This window comes from Papio anubis, chromosome 1 (genome assembly GCF_008728515.1).
Source record: "Papio anubis isolate 15944 chromosome 1, Panubis1.0, whole genome shotgun sequence".
NCBI lineage: Eukaryota > Metazoa > Chordata > Mammalia > Primates > Cercopithecidae > Papio > Papio anubis.
In genome coordinates this window covers 193,048,532-193,061,797 of record NC_044976.1, presented here as the reverse complement: position 1 = coordinate 193,061,797, position 13,266 = coordinate 193,048,532, and the positions used below count along the sequence as shown (strand labels likewise).

The 13,266-nt window shown below is 47.8% G+C and overlaps 1 protein-coding gene across 2 annotated transcripts in view; it reads right to left on the bottom strand.

Moving 5' to 3' along the window:
- The window catches only part of GPR161 (G protein-coupled receptor 161), a 57,587-nt gene that overhangs the window by 16,140 nt on the left and 28,181 nt on the right, over positions 1-13,266 (bottom strand). For both annotated transcript variants that reach the window (XM_017952190.3, XM_021930844.2), the window contains exons 2-3: positions 8,600-9,017; positions 854-1,578 (exon numbers count right to left, since the gene is read on the bottom strand). In XM_017952190.3, the coding sequence (XP_017807679.2) occupies positions 854-1,578; positions 8,600-9,017 (1,143 nt within the window). The remainder of the gene's footprint in view (positions 1-853; positions 1,579-8,599; positions 9,018-13,266) is intronic.

The following is a 13,266-nucleotide window of genomic DNA, read 5'->3' as shown; positions in this document are numbered from 1 at the left end:
AGGTTTGGCATGGACACCCCCTGGATTGTCTGGGACCATCTGAGGAGATCACTGATCTGTGAGCAGGAGGAGAATGGTTGAGGAGGAAGACAGCAGCTGAGGTGGGGAGGGGGCGCTGACAGGAAAGGATGTGCATGTGCCAAGAGAAGGTGGCCTGGTCCAATGCTTGGATTATTTTACCTTTAGTAAAGAAGTAAATATACCCCAGGCCTGGCGTGGTGGCTCACGCTTGTAATCCCAGCACTTTGGGAGGCTGAGGTGGGTGAATCACTTGAGGTCAGGAGTTTGAGAACAGCCTAGCCAATAAGGTGCAACCCCGTCTCTACTAAAAATATAAAAAGTAGTTGGCTGTGGTGGTGCGTGCCTATAATCCCAGCTACTTGGGAGGCTGAGGCACAAGAATCACCTGAATCAGGGAGACAGAGGTTGCAGTGAATGGAGATCGTGCCACTGCACTCCACCCTGGGCGACAGAGCAAGATCCTGTCTCAAAAAAAAAAAAAAAAAAAAAGTAAAAGAAACTATACATATGCTGGAGGCTAGAGGGCCATGGCTGGGGTTTCAGAAAGCAGATTTCTAGCCCATGGTGTCCCCTGCCCAGTTCTTTTGGGATGCATACCAGGGCACCAGGGAGCTCTGCTGGCCTGGTCAGCATGGCCGTGAACTGCTGAGTGACAGGAAGCTCCCTGGGAATCACAGCAGAGCCTCTGGAATGTTTCTTCCCAAAGGAAATCTGTGCTTTGAGCCTCACCACCAGTCAGCCTGAGAACTCACTCACAAACAGGCCAGCGTGGCTGAGAGGACCACAGATTTCATCTGCCTCGGAGGGACTATCCTAACAATGCCCGAGTTACCTGTGATCCTGTTGGAAATGCTGAAGAGCCTGGAAGTCCTCTGTCGTTGCACAAACGGTTCCCGATAATACCGGTCCCCAAAGCACATGCCCAGTAGTTCTTTGCGAACTGTCTTGTTCCAGAGTCCATAGATCAGGGGGTGGCAGACAGCGCTGGCAAAGGACAGCCATGTGGCCCAAGTCTCCAGGCTCGGGGAGACAGAGCTCTTCCCCCAGAGGGCCTCAGAGGCGATGACAACCATGTAGGGGCCCCAGGTGACCATGAACGCACCGAGGACCACCAGGATGGTGATGAGGGCTTTGCACTGGTTGGCCGAGTAGACCACACCCTGAAAGGCGTTCCTCCTGCTGCCTGAAGAGGAGGTGGAGGTGCTGGAGTTCTTCCTCCCGGTCCTCTGAGCATCCTCCTCCACGATGACGACTGTGCCACAGTGCACCTTGCGTGCCTTGACCCTGGCCACGCGGAAGATGAAGCCGTAGCACACCAGCATGACCAGAAAGGGGAATAGGGCACACCAGATCTGCCAGAAGGCCGTGTAGCCAGGCTCCCGGTGCCAAGCAGCCACACACATCCATTTGAACTCGTCAAACTCCACGGACGACCAACCAAACAGGGGTGGCAGGCAGCCGATAAGTGCATGAAGCCAGATGTAGACAAGTGCCATCACAGCCCGGTTCCCTGTGATTTTCATGGGGTACACCATGGGGTACAGGACAGCATAGTAGCTAGAAAAGGGATGGAGGGAGGCAAGAGAGAGAAGTCAGCAGAGAGAAAACTGCTGCTTTTCTGTGTCAGGGGCTCCCATAACTGGCCTGGATGTTTCTAAAAGCAGCACCTTCCCCCAGGTCTCCCCAGACAAGTTACAAAGACCACATCATGTTCCACAGCTCTGCAGAGCTCTTTACCAGAGAAGAGCTCAACACTGGCAAGACACAGAGCTCGAACCTTCCTGTTTCCAAGTCACCACACCAGAGCCCACTCATATTTGGGGGTGTGGCCAGTCTTGAGATACCTACAGGAGTCCTAAGGGATTATGCATTGGGCCACATCAGTTCTGCTGCTGCTGACATTAATCCATTCAGATCAATTTTCAGAGGGATCATCAGAACCAGAATGATGTTGAAGGACTATGGGCTTCATTCAATCAATGGACATTTACCAAAGGCTTGCAATGTGCCAAGCACTGTGCTATGTCCTGGAAATGCAGTTGAGAAGATGTGAGGGAGGCAGACACCTGAGCCAACTATCAGGGCCTGGAGTGGTAAGGGCCACATTGAGTCCTCACAGCAACCATGAGCGTGGGTATGTCATTATCTTCATTTTACAGATGAGGAAATTAAAGCAGGGAAAGGCTAAATAATGCACCCCAGACCCATGGGAGAAAGACATAAACCCAGGCAATCTGACTCTACAATCCCCAGTGCACATGCCCAGCAATTCTGTGTAAGCCTTCTTGTTCCACAGTCAAGGGGGCGGTTCCAAATCACTCAGTGCTGCCAGGAAGGAGGTGGGCCAGGAGCGCTATCAATTCAAACTGGCAGGCTTCCGGTCCAGCACAGGTCACAGCAGGCTCCTGATGCAGGTGATGCTCCAGACCCAGGTCTCACAGTGTTGGAGGCACTGACCAGGACCACCCCAGGCAGAAAGCTAGCCTGGTGAGGTATGGCGATGTGAGTGAGCACCATCTCAGAGGGGAGGCTACAGGGAGTTCCACCTGGCAGGACAGAGAGTGCAGGATGGAGAGAGGAGGAGAGAAGCAGGCCGGGTGAGCATGGCCGGGGCATGTAGGCCCAGCTAAGGACTGGCCCTTTAACTGGAAAGGGTGGGAGGACTTAGACCACAGGGCTGAAAGTCAGCCACCACCCTCCCAACCCAGACATTTTATCCAAGGGAAATAGGATGTTCCCATGAGGGCAACATGTGGAAGGGACGGGTGGCCACACTGATGCCGCCTGGCACAGGCAGGACGTTGGGAAATGACTGTGGCTACGTGCCTCACACATCGCCTGGGAAGCCAGCTCCTCCACAGGGACCGCCCTGAGTCACCCTTGGGCCCCAGCAGCTGAACTGCCACGTGCTAACTGGAGGGGCTGCCTCCTTGGTCTTCCTAAGCAGGGGTGAGCCTGGGGCTGCTCTGAGCTGAGCCTTGAGCCCAGGCCAGGATCTAGCCTGGAAAGAGAGCATTTCCAGCTGTGGGGCCTGAGGAGAAGATTGCGCAGTGATCAGGGTGTCGATTACAGAGTCACTGCACAGTGGCTGGGTGAGGCGATTACTGTCTTTCACTGCTATCTGGGCTTGCATCTTGCAAAGGCCATGCAGCCCAAGGGAAAAAGCATGCCTTTGGAGCTGGAAATTCAAGTTCAGATGGAAGCTCTGATGTCTGCTAGCTGTGTGACCTTAGCCAGCTGATGAACCTCTCAGAGCTTCAGTTCCCTCATCTAGAAAACGGGAATTGTGGCACCCACATCACAGGTCTGCTCCTAGGAACGAATGAGGAAGAGCATGGAAAAGGCCCGGATGGTGCCTACCCTTCAATGGGGGACTGGCCATCGACCTTTCCCCCATCCTCCTTGAGGACAAAAGCCCTACACTGCTCCTGCTCCTGCGATGACCCCCACGGGACACTGGCCCTTCTGAGCCCTGGGGGGTGAGCAGGCCACACGGTAGTCTCCTTCCCATTGTGGGTGGCCTGCTGAGACCTGGACCTGTCTGACATCATGCTGGCAAATGAAATGTGAGGGGGTTGCTAGGGTGGGACTGCGGGGAGGGGAGCAGTGGGTCTAGGAAGGTTTCCTTCACTTTTCAAAAGAAACAAGGCAGAGATTTCTACTTTTCTCTGTCCCTTTACAGAGCATGCAGACACTTCACCCTCAGTCACCTCGGGAGTGTACGGCCGGCTGTGGGAGCCAGGCCTGGTGAATGTTCACCATAGGCCTCCTTCCACCAACCCTGTTTGGAGGCCATAAAAATGATTACAATTCATGTGCTGTCCTCTGCCAGATTTCCTTCTGGCTCTTCTCAACACCCAGTTATTATTATTACTTTATGGCAAGACTTCTCCTTTATTGTAACAAATGGTACCCATATCACTCACTGACTGAGGTTCAGGCACAGGCAGTTCCAGTGTGACATGACACTGATTTCTCCCAGCTGCATCCTGAGTGCCATCGGGAAGCTGGGGCAGTGAAGCTGGGTGCTGGCTCAGTCAAGGTCAGCCTCCTACAGGCAGAAAAGCCCCACAGGCACAGCCCTGCCCATGTATAGCCATGTCCTCCAGGGGTTTTGTGTTTAAGTATGTTTTTGATGGGGGTGGGAGGATAAAAGGTATGTACAATGAAATGCACGCATCTACACCTCTACCAAGATACAGAACATTCCATCCAGGCGCAATGGCTCACATCTTGTAATCTCAGCACTTTGGGAGTCCAAGATAGGAGGATTACTTGAAGCCAGGAGTTTGAGACCAAACTGGGCAACATAGGGAGACCCCATCTCTACAAAAAATAGAAAACAAAATTAGGCAGGTATGGTGGTGTGTGTCTGTAGACTCAGCTACTTGGGAGACTGAGGTGGGAGGAGGATCACTTGGGCCCAGGAGGTCAAGGCTGCAATAAGCCATGATTGCCCCACTGCACTCCAGCCTGGGTGACAGAGCAAGACCTGTCTCAAAAAAAAAAAAAAATAAAGAAAGAACAGTCCTACATCTCCTCAGAAAAAAATGGGCATATGTGTTCTCAATCACAGATTTACAAAGTCGTTTTTTGCAGCTGAAGCCTCATTTAAGCCTAGTTGAAGACTCAAGGGAAAACAACAAAAGCAACTCCCGACTCCTATGTGGGCTAATAACACAGACCAAAAGAGAGGGGTTTTCCTTTGCCCTCTATTCTCTTAACTGTCTTCTGAGGCTCTCGATCTCTTCTCTGACAACTCATTTTTAGACATGAGCCCAATCACGACCCTTGAACCCCAAAGAGGCTTTCATGACGTCACAGGTAACTGAAAAGTTGTAATGTGGGAAGGGGCTTCCGATGCTTCAGGCTCCTGCCACAAGACCAGCCACTTTGACAGCAAGCCCTGCTCTTAATAAGTTGTCTTTAGTGAAAACAGAAACAGAATCTAAGCCAACTTCACGTAACGGAGGGGTAACACGCTAACTTACATGGAACAGTCTCCTAAAAGCACCAGTCAGTTTTGCTAGCCCTACTCATCCCATTGTTCTAGATACTTTCATGTACTGAAATTCTATTTTCAGACCTGGAGTTTCACCCTCTGTGGTGTGGAATGAAAATATGAGAACTCTTCTCCACAGACCCGGAACTCCGGCGGCTTGGCAGCGATGATAGAGGTGACCAACGTTACAGACTTCTTCTAAGTAACAGACATTCACAGTGGAACCATTGGCAGGTCAAATGGTGTCCCCAGCAGGCCCTACTTCCACTTGGCTGGTTTAGGACATTGACAAACTGTGAATTTCGCTCCAGGCAGTCATTCTTTTTATATCTGTCTTTGCTCTCTTTTCATGGAGCTACAAGATAGACTCTTTGGGTTCATCTGTCTGGCCAGTTACTTTAGCTGAGGTCCACAGCTGGGAACCCCTGGGTATATGTGGCAATGTCTACAGACATTTTGGGCTGTCACGACTGGGGAGGTGTTCCAGCATTTGGTGGGTAGAGGCCAGGATGCTGTTGTACATCCTACAAGGCACAGGACAGCTCCTCACCACAGAGAATTATCTGGCTTGAAATGTCAATAGTGCTAAGGTGGAGAAACCCTGAGCTATGCTAGCTGGCTGCTGGAATGACTGAGTTGACGGTGTTGTATAATGACAAAGCGTCCAGGTTTGGGCATCTCAAAACTGGGAGAGTTACTTACCAGCCCCGTGACCTTGGGCAAGTTACTTAAGGCCTCAAAAACCTCACTTTGCTCATCTGCAAAATCGGGGCTAACAAGGTTATCATGAGGGTTAGCTGAGCTAAATGTTGATAAACAGTGTACATAGGAATATGACAAGCGTGTAACATTTTATAGTTAAAATCATGCCCACTGCCCTTGTTCTTCTCCACTTCTACTTTCTCTTTTTCTTTTTTTTTTCTTTCAGATGGAGTATTGCTCTTGTCACCCAGGCTGGAGTGCAATGGCACAATCTCGGCTCACTACAACCCCCGCCTCCCAGGTTCAAGTGATTCTCCTGCCTCAGTCTCCCAAGTAGCTGGGATTACGGGCACCTGCCACCATGCCCAGCTAATTTTTGTATTTTAGTAGAGACGGGGTTTCACCATGTTGGCCAGGTTGGTCTTGAACTCCTGACTTCGGGTGATCCACCCGCCTCGCCTCCCAAGGTGTTGGGATTACAGGCGTGAGCCACTACGCTAGGCCTCAGCGTGTTTATTCATCTTATTCAGCTATGTATTCCCAGCACCAACCACTGTGCTAGCCATATAATAGGTGCTCAATAATTGCTTACCAAGTGAATACACAGAAGCTGCTCCTTCAGTCAGAAGGGGCCTCTTCACCTGTTACATACCTGCTATCCTACTCACTGTTTAGGAGCCTAGCTCAAATGCCACCTTCTCCCTGAGGCACTCAAATGCCACCTTCTCCTTGCCCAGCCCATCAGCAGCAGTGGCTGGTGGAGCTGTCGATGGTGGTTATTTCTACTTTTGTGTTAAATCGGCACCCACAAGTCAGCCTCTGCCACCGAACTGTAAAACCCTGGTGGGCAGGGTCTGTGTCCTGCTCACGACTGCAGCCCACCACTCCAAGGATTGGGCACAGGCCTTTCCTGGAATAGACATCCAAGGCCCTGAAAGAGGTACACCCTCTCTCATATGAAGTACTTTGCTGGCATGATTTGAGGATTTGTCATGCTTGCTGGTAGGAAATCTCATTCTCATTCATCTAGACCCCAGATTTAAGCAAGCAGCTTACAGTCTCCTGGAGCTATCCCTGCAGATGCTGCCTGGCATGTTTACTGAGCATCCATATAGAGACAGCTCTGAGAGGGGCACTCAGAGACCATCTCTCCATCTCTGCAACTAAGCTGTTTATCCTCACTCCATGTTCCACGGGACCCAGAGCCCAGAAAGGGATGTTCAAAATGTAATAAATACAAAAAATAAATAAAAGTTAAAACAATGAGATCCCATTTCTCCCCCCTGCCAACAAACTTCCAAACTTAGAAAAAAAAATGTTATATAATCAGTCCTGATAGGATATTGACAAACAGCTGCTGAAGTACAAATTTGTACAACTTTCTGAAGGGTTATTTGCCTTTTATATATCGAGAACCTTGAAAGCATGTTTACTGTTACTGAGAATACAGCAATTCCACAAACACACATGCTCCTCAGAATGCTATAGAGAATAGCAAGCTATGTGAAGCCACCTAATCCAGTAATAGGGGACTGTGAAAATAATTTATATACCTCCACAGGATGGAATACCTTGTAACCATGAAAAATCACCTTCTTCAAGGATATTTGCAAATAAGAGAAAATGCTCACCATCACCTACATGAAAAAAGGAGGTCAGAAAACCATAGGTGCCAGAAGCCTATTTCAAAAATTTGCTGTATACAACCAAAAATTACTGGAAGCAAATATACTAAAAACATAAACAGTGATTGCTCTGATGGTTAGATCACAAGTGTTTCTAATTTCATTCATTATATTTTCTGTATTACTTTTACTATTCAGGGGAAAAAAAAAGAGAGAGAAGCTAACTGATTTGTTTTGACCAATGGCTTCATTGGTTCTGCCTCCCCAACGCAGCCACAAAGAGCTGCCAGATTCCAGCCTCAGGTCTAGGTGCAGTCTGTGCTCCCAGTGGACAGTTCCACTACCACTCATCGGCTAAAAAACTGACGGTCTCAAAAAAGTCCAGGGACTTGTGTCACCCAGTGACAACATCCCTGGCTAGCCCCACTCTGTGTTTTCCCTGACCCCACTACTTACTCTCCTCCCCAATTCCAGGCAAATCACACAGACCTTGAATCTATCCTCCCTGTCCTCATGAAGCTCAACCTGTGCCTGTGATAAAGGAAGTGGCCATTAGCAAAATTCTAATAAATGCACTAATTTGTGGGAAACTCGCTGCCAAACCCCACGAGACTTGTACAACTAAATCTGACAGCATAATGCAGGAACCTGAAGAACCTGCGAGATGCTGCTTAGGCACATCAGCCGCGCCTGACCTCCCCGTGCATCAGCTACGTTGAGGGCGGGAGCAACCGAGTTTCCAAATGCGCACACGGCCTCTCCCCGGTGTCACTGCAGTATTCTCTGGCTGTCTTCCTTCCCCCTGCTCTCCTTCCAGTCCTGGGCTGTGGGGAGTGAGGGTGTTCCCTGTTTGGGCTGCACTGGTCAACATCAAAGCAAGACAGAGCAGCGGTCACATTGGGAGAAAGAGCAGCAGAGTCAGAGGCCCTGGACTCAATGCGGCTGAGAACCGAAACCTGCCTTGGCGTCGGCTTCTTCACCTACAAACCAAGAATCAGAGGTTTCTACAATGTTTTATTCTAGGCAACGGAACCTCTTTTTAAAACATAAAATTGTATGTAACATCCACAGACAAAACGAGACGTGCTTTGGTTGAAGAGGCGGCTCCAGAGGCAGAACACCACCTGGTCATCCTCCCCCGGCGGGAGCCCCTGACACTCTCCAGGGAACTAAAGCAGTCAGCGGGACACTGCACCAGATGAGTGCCCGTCAGTAATTCCTCAACTCTCTAAGTGTGAAGCATGCTTACCGGTCGATGGCAATGACCCCGAGGGTTAGCATGCTGGCTGAGCTGATCAGCAGGTAGAGGAGGGCAGAGAAGTTGCACCACACTACACCAAAGATCCATTCCCTGCGGATGGAGCTCGTCACCACAAAAGGCAGCACCAACACGGACAGCAGGAAGTTGGACAGGGTCAGGCTGAAGACGAACTTGTTGCTGAGGGTGAGGAGGTAGGACTTCCTGTACAAGGTGACCACGATGACCAGGTTTCCCAGGCAGACAAAAATGGTGATGACAATGATGGCGATGAACTGGGTGACGATGACGCCCCCTTCGCCGCCCTCCTCCTCGGTGAGGTTACTCAGCTCCTTCCTGCAGCCGAGGGAGGAGTTGAGGCTCATGGTCAGTGCACCTCGGCATGGGGTGGGCACAGCATGCTGGACGACTGCAAAGATAAAGCAGGACCAGGGGATAGGAAAAGATTCATCAAATCATCGTCTCCACCTTAGGGAAGAAAGGCTTAAAGGGGTTAAGTGCTGCGCCTGAGGTCACCCAGCCAGTGCAGACTCTCAGCGGGACTCCCCCACACAAGCGCCACATAAGCGGGCCATTTTCTATAACCAACTACGTGTGAAACTCTTTACGTCCCCCTGACCAATTTCTTCCTCTGGTCTAACCCATCCTATCCATTTTCCCAAGGCCATTGGTTCAAAACCTTTAATGTGCTTAAGAATCGTTTGAAGAGCCAGTTTAGAAAGCTGATCCTTGAGCTCCACCACTAGAGGTTCTGGGCGCAGAGATCACAGGCACAACCTAGGAATCTGCATTTTAAATAGGGGCAGGGGGTTGTTACAAGTGGTCTATGGGAGACACTCTGCAGACTGCTGTGTTTAGACCCTGGCTACTCAGGATGGGCTCTGAGCCAGCAGGATCACCATCACTGGGAGCTCACTAGAGAGGCAGAACCTCAGGCTCCGCATCTCCATCTCACAGAAACAAACCTGCATTTTAGCCCTAGTGCCAGTCGGTTTTGGTGCACATTACGGTTTGACAGTAAGATTCTCAAGGGAATTGTTCTGAGCTCCCTGAGCACGGATTAATCAGGTGCAGTTTATATGGGGACATCATTACTGTTCTCATCAGACACGGCGAGGGAGGGCAAGCACTAACTGTAAATGGGGAAGTAGAGGCACCATTTGAGGTCCTGGCCCACAGACATCACTGTCTATAAGGTGCAGTCCCTGCCCTCAGGAAACTGGCTTGGGATCTTGGCTAAAGCCCCAGGTTGACACATGTTAACATTAAATCCTACAGACTGATGTTTCTCCAAAACTCTTCATATACTTCAGTTAGCCAAAAAATCCCACAGATCACTTTCCCCACCTGCTCTCATTCTCTGCACATAGAAGACACCAAAAAGAAAGGAAAGATTGCTTTCCATGATCAAGACAAAAACTCTGCTGCCTAAACTGCCTATACACAGCAGCGGGGCCACTCTTACAACCCTCGTGGTGGATCCACTGCTTCAAAGGCTCTTTGGCCAGGGGGAGTGTGCGGGTTAATAAGGCAGTCCTTCCCCTCACCAGCAGTCATAAGTGCCAGAGAGAAAGTTTCCCTCATAGTAAGCTGTATGGTGGTTTCCAGACCCTTCACTAACTCAGCTTCCCTGCTTTGTACTTGCTCTCAGATATCTATGACCCTCTTGATTTGTGGTCCCCAAACTTGAACACGCCATTCTGGATGTATTCTGATAAGTGTCAAGTCCAAACGGGCAATTTTCTCCATGATCAGAATAATCCCCTTCACACTATTCACGGTAAGAATACATTTTCTGGAGGCAGGATGCACGGTAGCTCACACCGGTAATCCCAGCACTTTGGGAGGCTCATGTGGGCAGACTGCTTGAGCTCAGGAGTCTGAGAACAAGCCTGGGCAATGTGGCAAAACTGTCTCTACAAGAAAATAAAAAGAAAATTATCCGGGAATGGTGGTACATGCCTGTACTCCCAGCTACTTAGCAGGCTGAGGTGGGAGGATCCCTTGAGCCCAGAGGTCGAGGCTGCAGTGAGCTGTTTGTGTCACTGAGCTCCAGCCTGCGTGACAAAGCGAGACCCTGTCTCAAAAAATTTTCTTGTAGCAACTAGCTAATTCTGTTGGGCTTATATAAGTGTGTGATCAACTAAATCCCAAAGTTTACACATACATGAATTTCTATGAAGACAGATGTCCCTAATCTTGAACATGTGGAATTAATGTTTTTAAGCCTAAGTACAAAACATTATTTCAACTAAATTTCCTTTTAAGCATTTTGGCCCATATTTCCAGGCTGCTAAAGTATTCTGAATTTTGATTCAGTTATGCAACATATTAGTTACTCCAGCTTTGTGCTGTGAAGATACTTTCTAGGTGTGCCTTCTATGCCTGTGTCTTCGTAAGGTTGTTTTTGGTTTTTGTCTTTAGTTGGTGAGTTCTGGGTTTGTTGACTCTAATAGGTAAATTAATTAATGTCTCAAAGCTTCTAAATAAGCATATTACTGCACAAGGGACAACATGGTGATTAAGAAAACAGACTTTGCATGTAATAAACCTGCACATGTACCCCCAAATCTAAAATAAATGTGAAAATTATAAAAAAAGAAAGAAAATAGAGCTTGAATCATTAGACAAATGAAAGAGAGGAAATATTTATAGCTTATATCACAGATAAAAATCTTATCATCCTAATCTGTAAAGAACTAGTTAAAATCAAGAGGAAAAAAACAGATGAAAACCCAGAATAAAAAAGTGGCCATAAGACTACTATGGTTTGAATGCCTGCACCTTCTGAAACTCACATTGAAACTTAACCTCCAATGGGCAACATGGAGAAGTGGAGCCTTTAAGAGGTGACTGGCTGATGAGGGCTCTGCTCTCGTGAATGGAATAATGCATTCACGGATTAATGGGTTATCACGCAGTGGGACTGGTGGCTTTATAGGAAGAGGAAGAGAGACCTGAGCTAGCACTCAGCCCCCATCCATGTGACACCCTGTGCCACATGGGGATTCTGCAGAGAACCCACCAACAAGAAGGCCGTCACCATATGCAGCCCCTCAACCTTGAATATTTTAGCCTCCATCACTGTAAGAAATGCATTCCTTTTCTTTATAAATTACCCAGTTTCAGGTATTTTGTTATAAGCAACAGAAAATGGACAAAAAGACCTAAACACAGAGTTCACAGAAAGATGGGCCAATGGCACTCAAACACTGAAATGATGCTCAATCTCACTGAAAAGAAGAGAAATCCATGTTAAAACTACAATGAGATGCCATTTCTTTCTTTTTAGACCAGCAAAAATTCCAAAGTTTGGCAGCAGTCTCTGCAGGCAAGGCATTGGGGAAACAGGCACTCTCCTACACTTCCAGTACAAATGCAAATGGCAGAACCCTAGGGAGAGGAATTGGGCAAAGGTAAAAATACTACGTGCATCCACCCTGTCTTAGTCTGTGTGCATTGCTATAAAGGAATAACTGAGGCTGGGTAACTTAGGAAGAAAAGATGTTTATTTAGCTCACCCTTCTGCAGGCTGTACAAGTATGGTGCAGCATCAGTCTCTGGTGAGGGCTTCAAGCTGCCTCCACTCATGGCTGAAAGCAAAGGGGAGCCAGTGTGTGCAGACCACAAGGGGAGAGAGGAGCCAAGAGAGGGAAGGAGGTCCCAGGCTCTTTTCAACAACCCATTCTAGTGGGAACTCAGAGTGAGAACTCCCTCCCTCCCACAGGAATGGCGCCATGCTGTCCTCCATGAGGGATCTGTCTCACAACCAAAACACCTCCCACCAGGCCCCCCTCCAACACTGGGATCAAATGTCAACATGAGACTTGGTGGGGCCCCCAAAACCACGTCCAAACCCTCCAAACCATTGCACACCGTTGGCCCAGCTACTCCGCTACCCTGAAGATGCAAGTTCGTAATATGAAATAACAGATGGACAAAGTTATTTTATCCATTGAGGCACTAGTTGTAAAAAAAAAAAAAAAAAATTAGAAATAAGTGAGAAAGAAGTTGAAATGAGAATACATACACACACAAATATACATAAATATGTTTATTTAAAAAGAAACACAGGAAAGATAAATCAGAAATTAAGAGAGATAGAAGTAAATTTCTCTAAGTATTTCTTCATAGTTTTGATTTCTGAACCATGTAAATATTTTACACACTAAAAATTTTAAATAAAAAATGTTGTAAAAAGTAAACATAAAATTGACTGTAGACAGAAAAAAAAAGCCTAATGTCAGATTGATGATATAACCATAAAGAGAAAAAAATTAAGTTTACTAAGTTTACTTATTAGGTTAGATGTTGGTAATGGTATTGCAATTTGACACCTATTTGACTGTAGGGCAACTGTGTAAAATGCTTTTGTTGGAACTATAACCATGCTTATGTTGGGAATCAAGTATTTTACTGTGGGAGATAAAAGATACAAATTACAGAATGGGGGAAGTGAGAAAACACCTTGTGTTAGATTGGTGATTGGACGTATCAGTATGAACTCACTATTCAAGCATAAATACAAGAATTAGTCTGAGGAAATTCCCCAAAATGCAGTCAGAAAGATTAAGAAATTGAAAATGTAAAAGGCAAATGAAAACATGACTAGGAAGCACTTCATAAGGTATAATGACTTTATCCAAGCAAAGTATAGC